This window comes from Falco biarmicus, chromosome 6, assembly GCF_023638135.1.
Source record: "Falco biarmicus isolate bFalBia1 chromosome 6, bFalBia1.pri, whole genome shotgun sequence".
In the NCBI taxonomy this organism is placed as follows: Eukaryota; Metazoa; Chordata; class Aves; order Falconiformes; family Falconidae; genus Falco; species Falco biarmicus.
In genome coordinates, this window is record NC_079293.1 from 51,929,316 (window position 1) to 51,947,741 (window position 18,426).

Below are 18,426 nucleotides of genomic sequence, written 5' to 3' on the forward strand. Positions count from 1 at the left end.
AAGGGTTTTTTTAATGCAAATATATGATTATTACATCTTTTTTTTTAAAAAAAAAGTACAGTTATTTTTTTATTTCCTGATGGTGCTAAGGATGAGATGACCATCTTTTTCTTTTCCCCGCTTTTTAAGGGTTTTTCCTTTATGATAAATAGAGAGTAGTTGTATGGAGAAATGTTACTTAATGGTTTTCTTTGCAGTGTTGGAAAATATCTTTGTATAAATGCTCTTATAGCATATGTATTATTTGTGGTAAAACAATGCATGTTTCAGTATGTTAGCCTACTTTCAGACGAACTGCAAGACTTGGACAGCTATCAGTGTCTGCTGACAGTTTTTTTCTGAAGTGTAATGCTTCTAAAAAGTAGATCTGATTATTCACATTAGGCTCCAGATTTCCTTCCCCTTTTCTTTATTGCATGAGGCATTAGCATGGAGACACACTTCACGTTTCTCAGGCTTTTGTCTGTTCCCGCTGCTTTGTCTACTGGAAGTCAAACAGTGCTAGTTCGTTTCTGACATAACTGATTACTATGGAAATTATTACTATGTCATAAACAGAGGATTTCATGTGTCGAATGTGCGGCAGGAATGCAGACGATTCTTAAGCAGAAGGTTCCAGTAATAAGGAAAAAGGGAAGAGAAATACAGAAAACACATGATGCCTGTGCAAAATCCATTGTCGCAGATTCTTTTTCAGAAAGCATAACCTGCACGAGTATGGGGATCAAGCAGTTTGCTGGGTTTTTTTGTTTTTAAATGAGTAAGAAGATAAATGTGAATCTGTGCTTCAAGAAATAATTATTTTATTTTGACTTCAGCAGTTGGCACTGGCCAAAGTGATTTCCGAGGGCATTCGATGTATGTCCCAGATCAGTGTTCCACGCTAGGCAGACTAGACAGCTATCGCTCAGCTATGCAGCGCTCTGAAACCAAGGACACCAGCTGCCAAACAGAGGAAGTTAAAGTTGTGCCCCCTTCAATGAGAAGAATACGAGCGCAGAAAGGACAAGGAATTGCAGCCCAGATGTCTCAGTTCTCCAGCTCATCTGGAAATATGTCAGTGATGAGTGATTCTGCTGCAGTCATATTTGCTTCTCGCCAAAACAGCGATATAGGTTTTCACAGCTTGCCTCGGGCTGGTGCGAGAGTGTCTCTTCAGTCCCTAGAGCAGACACAGAGCATATCTAGGCAGACAGAAGACGTCGCTGGAAGTTTACCCCACCAGATAAGTAAATTGCAGGTGGATGATAGTGTTGTGCATTTGAGGAACAATCCTACAACAGGGACCCTGTCAAGGCCGAAGTCTCAGGAGGTGAGAAGCTATGATAGCGAAAAGTCTGCAAGCCCAGCATGTGTGGTCTCTCCTCATGCCACCTACTCCACGAGCATCATACCCAATGCAACACTGTCATCCTCCTCAGAAGTTATCGTTATTCATGCTGCCCAGAGTGTTGGATCCTTGGATAGTAAAATTACCAGCTCTGCTGCCTACCCAAAGCCGAGAGACAATCCTGTTGCCAGCAGTGCAGTAAGTGGGAAGGAAGATCACCATTCTTCCAGTGGTAACTGGAGTGAGAGTAGCTCCACACGTCACTCGCAGACTTCAGATACCATCCCATCTAACACTGTCATGATGCTTTCTCTCGGTGATTCTGCTGTCTGCCTTAGCACTCCTGGAAATGCAGAGGCTGGGTCTCAGAGCGTGAGCTACAGCTGTAGGAACAATCTTGCTTTACCGAACCCTTCCCAGGACAGCGATGGTAGGAGTGAATCTAGCTGTTCAGGGGAGCGAGCACAAGCAGCAGTGAACAGCACAGAGCATTGGCTGTTCAAGTCCACAGAAGACGGTGAGACTTCTTCACGCAAGGTGGTTTGTACCACACCAGGCTGTGCAACTCCGGGTAGCAACCTGAGCAGCAGCAGCCTGGAGAGGACTTCGGTCAGGGACGATTCTACCTCTCTGTATTCTGTGGACCACGATGGTTATTACAGTTCCATGCATATGGACTCTGGACTGAAGTCAGACATGCCATGCAATAGTGCTAATGGTTTTGGCAACCCCAGAGACGGCGTGGTAAATGTTTTTGAAGGAAAGGAGAAGAAACGTCAGGATGATCAGTCAGGCCAAGGTGACAAATCCCTTGTGAGAAACATCTCTCTGAAAAAGGCAAAAAAGCCGCCTTTGCCACCATCCAGAACAGACTCACTCAGAAGGATGCCTAAGAAAAAAGCCCAGTCCAATGGACAGATACTTGATGAAACCCTCATTGCCACCCTCCAGCATTCTCTGCAGTTGAATCTCAAGTGCAAAAATGGCAGCTCCCCTTCCCAGAGCCCCTGCAGTGATTATGAGGATCCCTGGGTGTTGCGTTCCCGCAGCCAAAGCTCGGTCAGCGCAAGCAGCAGCATGATGTCCACCACTGCTGCAAACCTGTACTCCATCTGCACAGTCACTCCCTCTCAGAGTGAAACAAGTAGCATCAAGTCGGAGTACGCTGACCAGTGGGGTTACTACAGTGACTATGCTGCAGTGGCAGATGACCAGGTGAAGTCCTCAGTGGCCCATTCTGCCAGTACGTCATCTGCTCTCAGCGATTACAGCATCAGCCACTCCAGCGATGGCTCAAGGGCTTCTGTGCCGCAAGTGCCCAGTGGACTGGCCAAACCAAAGAGCACCTCTCCGGAGAAATCCCACCGAGTCACATCGCCATCGAGTGGGTACTCCAGCCAGTCCAATACACCCACTGCGCTTACTCCAGTGCCTGTGCTTTTAAAGTCTGCATCATCAGGAAATGGGAAATCCAAGCTGAAGCCTAAAGTGCCTGAAAGGAAGTCCTCTCTTCTGTCTTCAGTCTCCATGTCTTCGTCCTCCACTTCCCTTTCTTCAAATACATCTACTGAAGGGACCGTGAGCGTGAAGAAATTGGACCCCGCCCTGAGCTCTCCTCCAGATTCTAGTGCACCTCCTCCACCACCTCCTCTTCCAACACCTCCCCCACATTGCCCCGAACTTTCTCCTCCCCCTCCCCCCCCCCTCCTCCTGCAGCAGAAGTCATGGATCTGTCACCATTGCCAGCCTCTCCCACATTCCCCCCTCCTCCACCAGAAGCTGATGTAAGTTCTTCCTTTGCCCAGACTGTCCCATGGCTTCCGCAAGAAGCCTCCATCAGTTTGTTCTCTTACCCTGTTCCTCCTCCTTCTACTTTCCCCTTAGCTGTCCCACCACCAGCTCCACCTCTTGATCCCAAACTAACAAAAGGTGCAACAATGTACCCACAGTATTCTTTTAAGAAAGGCAGCCAGGAGGATTCTTGCTACAGTCCAGTGAAACAGCCACTCAACAAGCAAGACGCATCCAGACCTGTGATGCCCTTAGTAACTACCAAAGCGTTGCAAATGGTGCAGCTGAGGTCTGTGAAAAAAGCAACAGAAGGTGAACCATCACCTGAATCTGCTTCTGAAACCACCTCTCAGGAAAAGGGTACTGTAAATTCGTCATCGCAGTCTTCCCTAAAGCCATCTCTCTCACTCAGACTCAGTAGCAGCTTAGGCGAAGAGGAAATGAAAACTCAAGGCACTTCATTTAAAAGCTCAGTTCAGACACTGGCTCGGGGTTCTCCTCTCATTCTCTCTGGTTATGTACCTGTGCTTGACAGCGATCAACAGCCTGCGAGTGCAGTCGGTCTAAACGAGCCTTTCGAAGCCAACGCACAGGGGACAGCTACTGAAGACACACCTGAGTCTTCAGTGCAGAGTGAAGACCTCCATTCTGGCATGTCGCTTCAGGGGTCACCAGCATCTCCCGACAAGACTCAGGTCATATTGCCCAGCAAGAAACCACCTCCTATTTCAAAGAAACCCAAACTGTTCCTTGTTGTACCACCTCCACAGTTAGATCTTACAGTGGAGAAAACAGCTGAAGCGAGTGATACTGTCAGAAGCACATCAAGCCCAACTAAGAGAGACGCTGTGCTTGCACACTGCGAGGAGGCGAGAAATTGTCTTACAGATGGACTCAGTTCTAGCGAGATGGACTCTGGCAGCCTGGTTCCTGAGGGAGGAGCTGCTGGATTCACCTTCTCTGAGACAGTGGGAGCTAATGCCTTTGTGGTACAGCCTGCTGCATCACCAGTTCAAGAAGAACCCAGGCAGGAGGAGCAGTCTGCTTTTGATGAAGGAAGCAGTTCAGGCAGCAGCCAAGACAGTGGCAGTAACACTGAAGGGCATCTATCTCAAGAGAGCGAAAGTGGTGAGTCTCTTTTTCTCTGACTCTTCTTCAGATGCAGCGGTAGCTGTTTTGAAGAAGCCGGGGAGGGAGAACAGCAATCCTAGCATTCAGGTGGGGTTCTGTAGGGAAAAGAAACCTCTTACGATAGTTGTAACTAAAAGCCTAAAGAAAGTTGCAGGGATCTGATTAATACTTTATGAGATTTCTTATAATTCCTGCCTGACTTCTCATTATTGCAGACACGGAAAGAAAATTATGCTTTATTTAACTGTGTGTGCTAGGATTAAAACACAGGTAGCTTTGTTAATTTGGATTTTGTATTTTAGTGGAAACCATACAAGTTTTCTTTCAGTATTGTTCTCCGCCTGTCTGTGTGAGCAAGCATAAGCATTTTGTGCACTGCAGTTTCCTAAGCAAGCGTTGTTTGAAATCACAATGATGACAACGGTGCTCTCAGTTTCTCGGCTGCTTTGCCTTAGAGGCAGTGAGGGCCAGTGTCGGGATTATATGCCTGTTGGGTTCCCACGATGGACTGACAGTATTGTTCATTCTCTCTGCGTAGTGGAGGTGTTTGAATCAGATACAGCAAACAGTTCCTTCCTGCTGAGCAATAGTTATGGGGAAGAGACGGACGGAGTGGCAACACCAGCAAGACCAAGGACTACTGAGGATCTTTTTGCAGCCATTCACAGGTACTGCAGAAATTGCCCTTCCTATACTCCTGTCAGGTCCCGTACTTCTCTAAAAAACAATGTAACATTTTCTGTACTAAGACACCCAATTACAACAGTCATTGCTTTAACAGAAAGCACACATTTATGACCATTCTATTAAGGCTATATATAAAAAAGATGAAGAAACAAACGTGTATTTTATTGTTTTACAAATATATTTAATCCATTCTGAACTAAAAGCTACCAGATTAAATCAATATAGATTATATTATAAATAACCTGCTCCTTAAAATACCGTTACGTCTAATATTTATTGTACTGTTCTCGATCTGCCATATTAACTCTACTGTTGCTTTTTCTGTGTATCTTTTTGTTTTCATTCTCGTTCTTCTCCATCTCTTTTTACTCTCTTCGCTGCTTATATGGTGCAGTTTGGGACAGAGGCTCAACGCTAATGCTTCATGGCAAGCGTGGCTGAAACTGGCAAGTAACACAACATGTCAGTCATATGGCAAAACATATGGCAAACGCTGGATTATAGTTTGCCATAATCCAGCCTGAGGTCGGGTGTTTTGTGTCAAACGGGTTCATGAATGAAATGTGCAACACTGGCTCTATTATTAATGACATTATTCATTTCCCTTAAAAACGAAATCATCCTGAATAGGCAACTAGATTTTTGTGCTGTTCACGTTAGGTTCACACAAAAAAAGGAAGTGGAAAAAAAAGCTTAAAACCACAAAATGGAACGTGTGCACCATTTAAACAGTACACACAAGACCGTTACCACCACTCTCTGAACTACTGAGCCTGCTTTCAGACTAGGCTCGATGTAGCGGTAGTGCCATCTTGAGGCTTTGTCTTTTACTTCAGAATGTGGAGGGGCCATCTCTCACCTGGTCACAGAAGGTGCCTGGCAGTATCCGTGTGGGTTTATCCAGGTGTTTAGTCAGTTTGCGCATCTGTGCGTGAGTTCTGCGTCAGGAGTACTGAGGGATGGGGAAGAGCCTGTTGGGAGAAAGTGGCTGGGAGACTGCAGCACTTGGGAGAAAAATGCTGTTTTCTTATTTTGGAAACTTACCTTGCTTCAGATATTACAAAAATTACATACGTGTGATACTAACTTCTTATAACTTACGGTTACCAGTTAGGACTGGACCTGTAGGAGCTGTTCTAAAAATGGTTGTTGCATTTATGTTGCGTGGTGCTCACTAGGACTGCGACAAATCTGGTTTTAGAATGAAATGTTCCGGCCAGTAGCCTTTCTCCATTATGTATGCAGATAGAGAGTGGATCTCTGTGTGTAGGCCCATACGTGTAATTCATGAGTTTATGGGGAAATGGACAATGGAACTGGATGTGACGTAGTTAAAACTGCTTGACACATTTGTTATTAAGACCTTGCTTTTGCTGGCTTTAGACTTGAACCACTATCTTCTTTGGCTGTTAATGAATAAAAAATGTTTTGGTTTTCTCCTCACTACTTCTAAAAGGCATTGTTTCAGCAATTGGCACTCTTGAATACGTGCTTTGGAGTAAGACAAGAAATTTAGTGGCACGTGCGTTAAGGTCAGGAAGAACAAGTTTGAATATATACCCTCTCTCTGTCTGAAAAGCCACCAAAACCAAGTTTGGTTCTTAATTTTAAGTTTCTGCCATAATTCATCATGCTGAGAAAAGCTGGTTAGATGCTGACAGCAAACTGACTGCTCATTTGGGTTTTGGCAGCAGTACAGCCCCAGCACTGCTGTGTTTAAAGGTACCCATAGACAGCCAAAAACCCTAATGACGGGAAATCTTTTTCCCTGTAACCAACGCGCACACATGCTCACATCAAGACCTGCAGAGCATCCAAACACCAAATCCACTTTCTGCCTGTGGTACTGACACACAGTTAAATCTAGACAAGGTTCTTAGGTTTGCCACTACTGAAGTCATCGTTCTATCCCTGTGCTCTCTTCTGGTGTCCATTCATCCTCAGGCTGAATGGATGTCGGTTCTTCCAGAAAGGCAGGTGGAGGCAGCAGCAGCTGGAAATGACAGCTGTTGCTGCTGCCTGGGGGTTATGATAAGTGATCTATGCATAAAACTTCACCACCTACGAGAGACAGGATCGCTCCAAAGTCTTGCCAGAGTTTATGGCAATGTCTGTTGCTACCACCAACTCAGCTGATAGATCCTGCTACTTTGTTTTCTGGGGTTTTTTATTATCATTGGGCTGCGATGCATAAAGATACTTGAGCTTGCCCTGGCAAAATCTCAAGGCCTTTAAGAAAGTACAGCTAAAGATCACATTAAGTAGAAACCCATTCTACAAGGGAAACAGTCTGTACTGAACAAATGCTTGAGAAAAATTAATACCGAATTGCAGCATGATAATCTTGTATTTGTAACAAGTTACTGACTTGTTTTTGACTTTTGCCAATGTAATTCTAGTTTCCACTTCTTTCCAGTTCCATGATTGTTTCTTAATTTGGTTTTTGTTATCCCTGCACTTCACATTTAAATTAAAAAGCACTCCACCCTTTCATTTGGAAAAAATTAACTTTCATGTCAGGAAGTTGGGTCGCTCCTTCATTTAGCAGAAGAGTTGCAATGACAGAGCACCAACAGAACTGTGAATTTTGTCTGTGAATCTTAATAGAGGCTGGAAAACTCAGTTTTCACTATTCATTTAATACTTGGGTAGGGGATGGATTATTATTTTTTAAATAATTTAATCCAGAATGGTTACATGTGGCTCCCTTTATCTAAACTTCAGCAGCAGTGCACTTGCAATATCGTTTTCTAAAGGGAAGTACACTAAACTACACTTCTAATTTTCCAGAAGGCATCAAATGAAATAGTAAAACAAAACAGAAACCCGTAACATACTCCAGAACATATTTTCAATCAAGTCCCCAAACTAACAGACAAATGGCATTGGGTATGATCTTTATAATGCACTAGTCTTTGCAGCTGAATACTGACTACAGAAAACCTGACTCACTAAATTCGCTGAAGTGTTTTGGACATCAGTATTGCTGGTTTTAGTAGTTCTGTTGTTCCAGATTTGCAGAAAAAGAACAATAAACTAGCTGGCATCTCCAATACCTGCATTAATGCCTGTACAGTTTTGGTGGTGTTCTTATTGACTCTTTAGATTTAGATTACTTCTCCCTTATCCTTCTCTCTGCTTTAGCTTAATTCATTGTCATCCGTCTAAGCTGAGCTTAATTAGGGGAGGTAAAAAGTTTCATTTTTCGTTTGGTCCTCTTTTTTTTATTGTTTTTCAAACTCAGATCCAAAAGGAAAGTCCTTGGCCGTAAAGACTCTGAAGACGACCGTACCCGCAACCATTCTCCGTCGCCCCCCGTAACTCCCACTGGTGCTTCCCCAACCTTAGCTGCCCTCAGACAAGCCGGATCTATTCAGAGAAGCGTTCGCAAGAGCAGCACCAGCAATGACAACTTCAAAGCCCTGCTGCTGAAGAAAGGGAGTCGCTGTGACACCAGTTCCCGCATGTCCGCAGCAGAGATGTTGAAGAACACGGACCCCCGGTTCCACCGGGCAAAGACGGATGCCTCCCCCGACCTTTCCGACAGCCCTGCCAGCTGCTCACCCAGCAAGAGCAAACGGGCCCAGGAAGAGTGGGCCAAGAGCGAGGGCCTGATGCCAAGGAGCATGTCCTTCTCTGGCACTAGGTACGGCCGGTCACGAACACCCCCCTCGGCTGCCAGCAGCAAGTACAATGTCCGCAACCGCATCCAGAGCAGCCCCATGACTGTCATTAGTGAAGGAGACGGGGAAGTGGTGGAACAGTCAGAGGGCAGGGTCCGAAGGGCTTTGGAAGAGCAGCAAGAGAGGCAGCTCGATATGTTTAACAGTGACGAAATGGATATGAATGACTTTCCATATGCTGAGGAGGCAGGCTGCAAGGAGACCTTGGATCCAACCCATCTAGACTTAATTACTCAGCCAGGTACTTCAAGGAAGTATCTAAGCCCTTCAGCTGAAGAAAGCTAAAAGGCAGTGACAAAAGGGATTGGCTATTAGTCTAGAAAATGTCAGAGGACTAGATTCCAGAAGAAAGCCCAGACCAGGACAAGTACTTTGCTGAGCATTTATTCCATGAACTGCATGTGTGTGTTTAAATGCTAAAGCAGTGATAGTTCTGCATGGTTGGGTTGGGGTGGGGAGGACTTGCTTGGAATGAGTGGTCTGTGGCTTGAAGAAAGTCAACAGTTGGACTTTTTGTGTAAAGCCTTAGAAGTCCTCTTGGGGGGGGTGGGGAGTTTTCTCAGAGCCTGTAGGGGTGTGAAGTTTTTCTTTTTCTTGAGACTGCAATTGTGCAAGCAAAATTTAGGAATAAGCCTGAAAAAGAGGAATGGGAAGGCTCCTGTGGTACAAGCTGGACATTTGCTTCAAAAGCATTGTAGTGGTGCAGCATAGTGCATTCGTTAAGCAGGGAGAGGCAGGATGAGGCACATTCACCTATGAGGAGGTAGCAGGGTTGGTTCTGGGGTTACATGGCTTATTACTGGGGTATGGCCCAGCGTTCAATGAAGCGTGTCCTGCTAAAGCAGTTAGGTCACCAGGTTATGAACTGGTCCAGGGTACTACTTTTTTTCCTGAGGGAAAATGAAATACGTAGTTAACGTGGAAAAGGGAGCCGAGTTTCACAACACACTACTAGCTGCTATGCAGCCACACACGTACACTTGGTGAAACACGCATTTCCAAGTGAATTGCTTCCTTGAACTAGAGTTATTCCCTTAGAGAACTGGAACAGTCAGATGTATGCAGAAGATGCGAGCAGAAAACAGAAAAGTGGGAGAGGAGTTAAGCAGTGCACTGCCAGACTTTGGAAGGGTTACGTTTCTGAATTAGAAAGCAAAATTTGACTTTGAGAACTTGCACTACAGAGCTGTAGGTGGAGCTTGTCTTTCAAAATTGAAACTTGGGGAGTTGTGTTTTGCCAGAAGTGTCTTCCATTTGTCAGAATGGGAAGATGATTACTTTTCATCACTTGAAATACAGATACTTGCTAACTTTTGGTTACCAAAGAATAAGTTACAGTTTCCTTTTTGATTTGCCTGCAGTATTTCTCTTCTTTTTTAACCTTAATAATTTAGTGAGGTTCATTTTTATTGTATATTTTACAGATAATAAAAACATTTAACGGTTTTCCAATTGTAAAGACAACCATTAATTAAAACAAATATTGGCTGAAGTTTTTGGTTCTTAGTAGGAATGAAGCTTTTAATTTTTAAAAAGAATTTTGCATCATTTGATGGCGTGCGCAGTTTTTGTATTGTTTGTAAATATTGAAAGTTGTTAAAATATCTTTTGATCTCCCTACCGTAGAATTTATACATTTTTAGATTGCTTTTAAGAAGAAAAAGCACTCTTTGTAGATTATTTATTTTAGAGAAATATGCTTGTAATCTCTTTCTTCAATCCTTTACTTGTTAGTAATGTAAATTTCAGGGGCCTTCATTTAACTCTTCCCTTCACAAGAGGGGAATAGTGATGAAAATGCTGTGACTTTGCTTCAATAAAGAAAAAGGCTGCCAGTTGCCATATTGTCTTTTGAGTTGGTGCAAATATCCTTCAAAAGGTATGTCCCACAGCATATGGCAACCCACTGAATGCCATAAACCATGCATCCACCTACTAATCTCCAGTTTTCATCACAAAATTTACTAATTCACTTTAGAGGCAACTAAAGCGTACTTACATATCCATCCCATTTTGGCATCTCAATGCTGAGACTAAAAAAAATGAAATAATCCTAAGCTCTTTCCAGTACCATTTCTGAGTGTTTCTACTACTTCTCTCTTACTTGCAACCTGTCCCAGAAAACTAAAATTCATGGAGAACCAGATTATAAGCAGAGTGAGTGAGAAGTGAAGTGGAGAAGGTGAATCCAGCTGCACTCACTGGAACAAGGGTGGGGATAAGTGGTGTGCAGCAAACTTTCTACCATTTTTGCATGCTAAATATATTTAAAGAACCATTGGATTTTTTTTAATTAGATGAAAACCTAATTGGATAAAGTAGATAATTTCAGATATTACTAATATCAATCTGAACTATGTACTGTTGCAAAGAGATAGTGCAAAACATCCTGCAGCTGCTAAATGTGTCACGCTTGTTGCTTTGGTGTTTCTCCCAGAGCTTATCACATGAAACATAGAGCACTGTGTCCTTCTCACAGCAGGTACTGTCCCTTTCAAAGCTATGTGTAAATGCCGAACTAGTCCTCACACGACCATGCTGACAGGAGAACACTCGGGCACGGTTTTATTGTTTACAAATGGGGAAATCATCCAAGTGAAAAATTGCAGCATTGGATAAAATTACAGTTCTGGTGTCTGCAGCTTCTGCAGTACTTGGAAGCATTTTGTATAAAGGGCCTGTGAGAGGGAGCCCAGCCAGCTTGTTTCCCTGATGCTGGCCAGCTGATGCGCCAGTCATTTTTATAGGCTATATGGGGAACTCTTTGGAAAACCCTGGCTTATATACACACAGTCTTGTCAATGCAGGTAGGTGGGATTAAACTTAAATTTAGCCTGGGCTGAATTTCTTCTCTGGCCACAGGTAGCTTTGATGCTCATCTAAAAGCCACTGGTGTAAGGCGAGTTTGGGCTGAGGCTCAGGTTTTGGCTAGTGTGCAGAAGGCAGTGTTTATGTAGCTCTGCTGATGTTGCTACATGACTACATTTAACACAGTAGAAGATGTAATGAAATACATTAAATGTGCTGAAATGTCTTTCACAGTGCTTACAATGATACTTATTTAGGCAACTGATACAACTTTCTTACAGAGGTATCACCATGTTGTCTCCCTGCTGCCGTCACCCTCTGCAGCAGCATGCAGAATTGGTTAGTAGCTCAGCTTTCTCAGCAATACAGTCCTTGGCCCAAGTTTCTGCTACAAAACCCGAGGAGCATGACGGCTTTAGGCTGCGTTTTCTCTTCCGGCAACAACTTTGGTGTGTGTGTAATTATGCTAAGGGGAACACGCTTAGTTTTCTGTCACACATCCAGCTGCAAAGTTACTTTCTTCTATTACAAGCTTCCTCCATAGGGAGGTTTTGCAACTGTGGCTTTATTGGTCAATAAGTATAGATTAAGTTAAGTAAATCTCTGCTAAAGATATCCAGAATGGTAGGAGAGGGGGGGAAATACACAAACTTTGGCCATGCTAAGAAAGAAAAGGAGACTCTTGTCATCCAGATGCTTAATGAATTGTACCGTTACAGGGCTTGTTCAGAGTTTACAATTGGTTTACAGATCATCTCTAAAACAAGAATCGTTATTGAAACTAGATGTGAGATTAATCTCTGGTTTTCCTTTTATTTGGAATAGTTTTCAACTTCAATCTTTTCCTACGTTTTCCTCTATATTAACTCCTTCTATGCTTGCTTCCTTTATGTTCAAAGTTCATTCTTGCTGCTGTCAGATGTAGGCAGCCCCGATCCCCCTTAGAGCCTTCACTTTCTATGTTAATCCATTCATAAGGTGCTGTGGCATTTACAAGCCTTCACTGTTTATATACTGGAGAGAGGAGAATTTATTAATTTAAGCGAAGGATGGTTATGCAAAGAGCAATAGCTTGGTGAGAGGAGGTTTGGAAGGTTACTGGAAATCAATTAAAAGAATTGGGAGAGAAGTGGATTTGATGAAGACAGGGTTTTGAGGAACCAGGACTGGATGCTTGTGCATGCGTAAGGCTCAGCCTGAAAGAAAGCAGGTGAAGCAGGGAGAAGATTGAGAAAAGAGAAGTACAGTGAACGCACAGAACAACAGGTGTGAGGTGGGTAGGCTAAGCAGATTCTTGAAAATAAAAAGAAGCTTCAGCAAGTACAGAAGAGAGGAAAAGGCAAAGGAACAGTGGGGATAGTCACAGTAAGGGGAAAGAAAAATATAATAAGAAATATAATAGAAAGAATATAAGAAAGAAAATAGCCTATGTGTTTCTTCACAATTCAAAGGACATAGAAGGCCAAAGTCAGTCAAACACGGGAAAAACCATTTTGGAATAGGAAAAAGAGCAAAACACTGTGTGAGTTTAGAGAAGCAGTAATAAGCTGAAGTGAAGAATGCTCTAGGAGACCTCAGGCAACGCTGGCAGGTGGCTACAGGCTCGAACACAGCTCTGGGAAGGGTTCTGTACAGAAGAGCTGCGCCTGAAATCTGGAAAGAATATGGGATCGGGAAGATGAAAGCTCAGATTGATCCTGTCTAACTTCTACCAAGAACCCTGTGCCCATGATTCCTATGGACTGGCTACAGTTCTTCAGACACCCGTGTTCTGGTAACTCACAAAGCCTCTCTTCATTTCCTGGAATGAAGAGAGGCCACTTACTTGCGCATGCAGCACAGGAATAAATGTCTTCATAATACTGCAAGCAAATACATCTTGTCAGGTATTGTTTGGATCCCATGAAGTTCTGGAAAAGCCTTTTATAGGAGCAGTCACTGCTCCAACAAAGCTGTTTCCGTAGTACTTAAGTGGTTCAAAATGATGCGTTGTTTGCTTCTATAAGAGAAGATTAAAGGGAGGGACTTAAAAAATAAAAGTGTTTAAAAAAAATCACAGTGGCAATGAGGAATTGTTTTATCTGTTTTATTTAAAATAACTTCAATACTCACAAAACCCACAAAGCTACAAAATACATTAACTTTATAATGTACAAAGTACATTATCTTAGTTTTCTGAATTCCTCTCTTCCTGAGTAACTTTCAGAAGTTATTTCATGGTTAAGACTAGAAAAGTCTTCTGACATAAAACTAATAATTTTATTGGTTCTAAAGAGGTATCAACTTTAAATCAGAGTGCAGCATTAAAATATTGCAGGTATTCAGTACTGGATCATGACTGTGACTATACTGGCGTGAATAAAGACTCAACAGAGTAAAATACAGAGATGTTTGATAAAGAACTGCTATGTCATATATTGTTCTGAAAGACTGGGTAAAAGCCTTGATAGTGCTTCCCCAGCAGAGTAAGTACATTTTATGGTGCAAATACAGCTCTTTGCAGTTAGGTTCTTTCACTAAGGGCCAAGTAATTTGTCTCCCAACGATGCTAATACAAAATGTCACTGATTTTTACTAGGCAGTTGTAAGCTAATAGTGAATCCAAATGTTTGTGTGTATATGCATGTGGAGGGGTATATATGCACAGAAGAGAGAAAGGCCAATCCTAATGTACATGAGTTGCTTCTGTCTGTAGCGTACTGCTCTATTTGTGCACCAGCCTTTGGGATAAAATCAAAAATTCTAGCTACTGAAGGAACAAAAAAAGTTAAAATCTGTCAGAACACGTAGGTGGCAGAAGTATCTGCATATTCACTACATCTTGAAAAACATAGTAAAAATTAAGTTCTGCGTTTAGATAGTAAAAAATTTGTGTGTGAGGGGGAAAGATACATATAAATTACAAAAAACCATTATGTAACATCTGACAACAAACAAGAAATACAGGAAACAAAATATCCTATCTGCCATCTGAAGAAGAATGCTTGCAAAACCGCAGTATTTAAGAACTGCTTACCTCCCATGTTCTTGTACATCTTGGTAGTAAATTAATGTTTTCTTTAAAAGTCCGTCAAAAAGGCCTTTTTGTACTGGGAGTGTGTGGTGGCCTTGTTAGCATTGTTAGCTCCTGAAGGCAGGAATATCTGTGTCCATTTTTCTGCAACCCAGTGTGAAATTGTTAGAAACATAGCTAGTAATTTCATTTGGAAAAGTAGACTGATTTCTAGGCCTTTTTAAAACCGACGAAAGAGCATTACAGCGACAAGAGCATTCAGTGCCCAGTGCAGCAGCACCAGCTGAGAAGCTGCCCTAGTGGAGTCTGAGAGATGGTCCCATCCTTCTCTCCTTAATCAGGATATTGTAATGTGTATCTGAAAAATGGTGATTGTTGTAAATTACTGTGCCAACTGAGAACTGCAGTATAGTCAAAAGGATTAAAAAAAAAAAGCAAAGCCCGGATTCATTTAGTCAGTACAGCAGTCATAAACCAGGGAGCGATAATGATTTTAATATATTTACCTTTTTATAGAGTCCTAATACAAAGCAAAAGTACATTTCAGAAAGGAGATCGTAAGACAACAAAAATGTGCGCACCAAGGAGCGTGTGGCTGGGAGCAGAGGTCATGCAGCTGCACAGAAGTCAGGTGTGGCTCTGGGGTAGCTTATGTCCACTTACAGGTTGTGGACGTGACAGGCAGTATCAAACCACTGGCGATCCCAGATGAGATGGCATATTCCCATACAGAGCACACTTGATCTTTTAGGGCAATAGTCTGTTATGCAGGATCAACCAAACTTAAAACTCTACAGAAAAGTGCAGGGAAAAAAGTGTACCTCAGTGTACACTATTCAAGAGGGTAGCCCTTTATTTATTCCAACATGGAACACTGATAAGACTGGTTTTCTCCATTTACTGATCAGTTGTTGGCAAAATCTGTCAGAAGTGAAAACTGTGGCATGTAGGAACATGAAAAGTATTTGATAGGTTATTTCTCTGAGTTTAGAAAATCACCAGCACTACTTTTCTTTCTAGACTGTTAAGCACAACCCTAGGCAAGTGAGCTTGTATAAAATAAAACCTTTTTCTGAAGTGCAGCTCTGAAGCCCGGGACTGACTATGCAACAAATTGGTCGTCTAATTTATGGGTTGAGTTTCTTGCATGATATGACAACCTCTGTAGACCCAGGTTGGATTTTGGGAACAAAGAATCTCAAAAATTTCTTTCTGTGCCACAGACATGCTCTGTCTCAAATGATTACCAGTGTCTGGGAAATTGTAGTGACCTCTCAGAAGAGAAACTGTTAGTCCGTGTTAGAAGCTATCTAAAATACTTGCTGAGAAAAGAGGGAAGTATCTGGACAATAAACTGAAACTGTCTCTCTCAAAAGTCATTCTGGTTGTTACTCTTGTTTGTTGGACTTTTCCTTCTTTGCATAAGCCACACCTCATGTCATCTATTAATTTATGTAGACTGCCGTAGCAGTATTCTTTCAACAGGTATTTCCTCATCCTGCTTCAAGCATCTTGCTAGCATCAACACTTCTTTGTGATATTAGTGTATCTTTCAAAAGGCCTGCCAAGAGTAATAAATACGAAGGGAGTCTAAGTTTCATTGTCCTTTATGCCCACTCTGTGGACTACGGACTCTCAATGTGCATCTGTCCGGGAAGATCCCATCAGCGGCAGCAACTCCTGCTTCTGTGCCAGTCCACGTGCACACAAGACAGCACAGGGACCTCCAGCCCTGTCAGCTCTTCAGTTACTACAGACAGCCAAAACCTTTTCGTTTGCTAAACTGTGGATTCAGAGGAGAGTTTCCTGCAGCTACATTTCTCTCACCTCTTCTAACATGACCTTTGACTGCACTACCTTTCCCCTCTCTTAGTATGTCTGCTTTCCTTAATCACAATCCCAGGTGCTGCCTTTTCTTTCTCCTCCAGCAGAACTGCAGAGGCTGACCCTGACCTCTAAGCTCTTGCTCACCATCCCATTCCACACCCAGCTTCTGCAAACTAGCAGCTCGGCTCTGTGTCCTTAGCCACTCTACCCTGTGCTCACACCCATGAAAGGACTGCCAACAGCTATGGATAGCAGTGATGCCACTTCAGCAATAACAGTATGGACAGGCACTCACAGTATGCACTTAAATGCGTGGTGGGAGGTGTCTCTGTTGCCAGCACCCAGTATCAAGTTGTGGGTTTTGCCTCTCCATATAGGCTGTTAGCCTACACCTTGCAAGACTGTTGGTTACAGTCTATTTTACTGTGCTCTCCACCTGCAAATGTTCGGGTTTCCTAAACATCTGTGAAGAGAGATGGCCATGGGACAAAAGTGTGTATTAAACATCTTTTCAATGAAAAAATTTATAATATAAATGGCTGCATGTCTTGATTTGCATTTCTCAGGAACCTGATGCCCTGAGAGATGCCACCTGGAAAAGTAGAATTCCATCAAATAGGGCCTAATCGGGAACACTGAAAACAACAGAAAAGATGTACATTTTACCTGGTAGTCTTCAATTGCACTTTCCAGCAGTCTAGAAGTCTGAGAAGATACTGGAATCTGGAATTCAGTTTGTTTCCTTCATGTTTGCAAAGTACTCAAGTTTTTTCCTCTCCTCCATAGCTCCTATTGGCACGATGGTTTTATTGTGATATACGAACAATCAATGTGGGATAAAAACAGAAGATTGGTGAGGAGGATTATCAATAGCTGGGGTGTAGAAAAACACATATATCATACTAATTCTTGTTTAGCCTGGTGTGTTTGACAAGTAGAACATCTGTGTTTAGATAACATAGGCCTGTGATAGACTTACAGGTACCGTATCAGACACGCTTGAGATTCCTGCCCTGATGTGGGAAAGATCAAAGCACGGTGGTAAACTATGCCTGTGCAAATCCGGTTCAGTGATCCTCTAGCATGATAGTCCCCGCTTGTGTGCTTCTACCCGTGTGCGGCTCCAGGGATCCCCCAACTGGCAAGGTAATGAAAATAAATTTAGTCTTTGCAATTCACCTGTAGTTTTGTGTCATTCCTGCATCCCGTCTGTGCTGACTCACACAACCAAGTAGGGAAACGTGTGATTATAGAAAGTAATATGTAATCTGATGTGATATAATCTACATAAATCGTGGCCTTTGTAAGAAAAAAAAAGAAAAATGTGGGGGTTTTGCATAAGAATCACTTCAGTGAATGCCTATGGTAAAAGGGTAATGACTTTAGCTGTGTTACAGGCTAATTCAGACGAGGGTTTGGCTCTAGGCAGTGCTTGGTTTAGTTGGTGAAAATGAAAACTCAGTTCCCTAATGCAGGAAAGTAGGTACTAGTTTACTAACTTTATTATTCTGGAGATTCCCTTTGGATTACCGGCACACAAGCCATTTCACAGCACTGCACAAATTGATCCGCACCTGGCAGACACACTCATTTCTGCTCTTTCTTCAGCAAAGATATCCAATTCCAACATATGAATTCCATTACCCTGGTGTTTGAGTAGCAGTAATGGGAGACTGCAAAAGTGAACACAGAGTGGATGTGCACCGGGATCACAGGGGCACCATCTGTATTTTCATCAGAAGAGCAGGTAAGTAAAAGCAGCTCAATGGCACACAGAAACTCGAGCAGATCAGCTAAAGAGCACGGAGGTCAAGAAAGCATCTATCTTGGTGGCTTGCTCAAAGGCTGCATTTGCTCCTTTAATTCTGTACAGAGGGCAGTAAGACCACACATAAATCTAATAAAACTTCATTGTTCTGCCACGTATCTGTGGGCAACAAACATTTGTTTTTCTGTGCTTTCACATCTTGTTGGATTCTCTGCTGCATTGCACAGCGCACGCTGCAATAATACGCTTACCGTACTTAGGAGTTCTTTCTTCTATGTGAATTTTCTTGGTGTGTTACAAGAGATACTACAGTCTTTCCCTTAGTGAGGTCACTGTTATGGTCGCTTTCCTTGAAACTTGAGCTTCCATGAAACGGAAAGAAACTTTG

The 18,426-nt window shown here is 42.7% G+C and overlaps 1 protein-coding gene across 1 annotated transcript in view; it reads left to right on the forward strand.

The window, feature by feature from the left end:
* NHSL1 (NHS like 1) overlaps positions 1–10,462 on the forward strand; it is a 182,091-nt gene extending 171,629 nt beyond the window's left edge. The window contains 4 exon segments of the mRNA XM_056343820.1: positions 819–3,019; positions 3,022–4,249; positions 4,791–4,920; positions 8,184–10,462. Of these exon segments, the coding sequence (XP_056199795.1) occupies positions 819–3,019; positions 3,022–4,249; positions 4,791–4,920; positions 8,184–8,907 (4,283 nt within the window). The 3' untranslated portion in view covers positions 8,908–10,462.
* Positions 10,463–18,426: the final 7,964 nt, after the last annotated feature.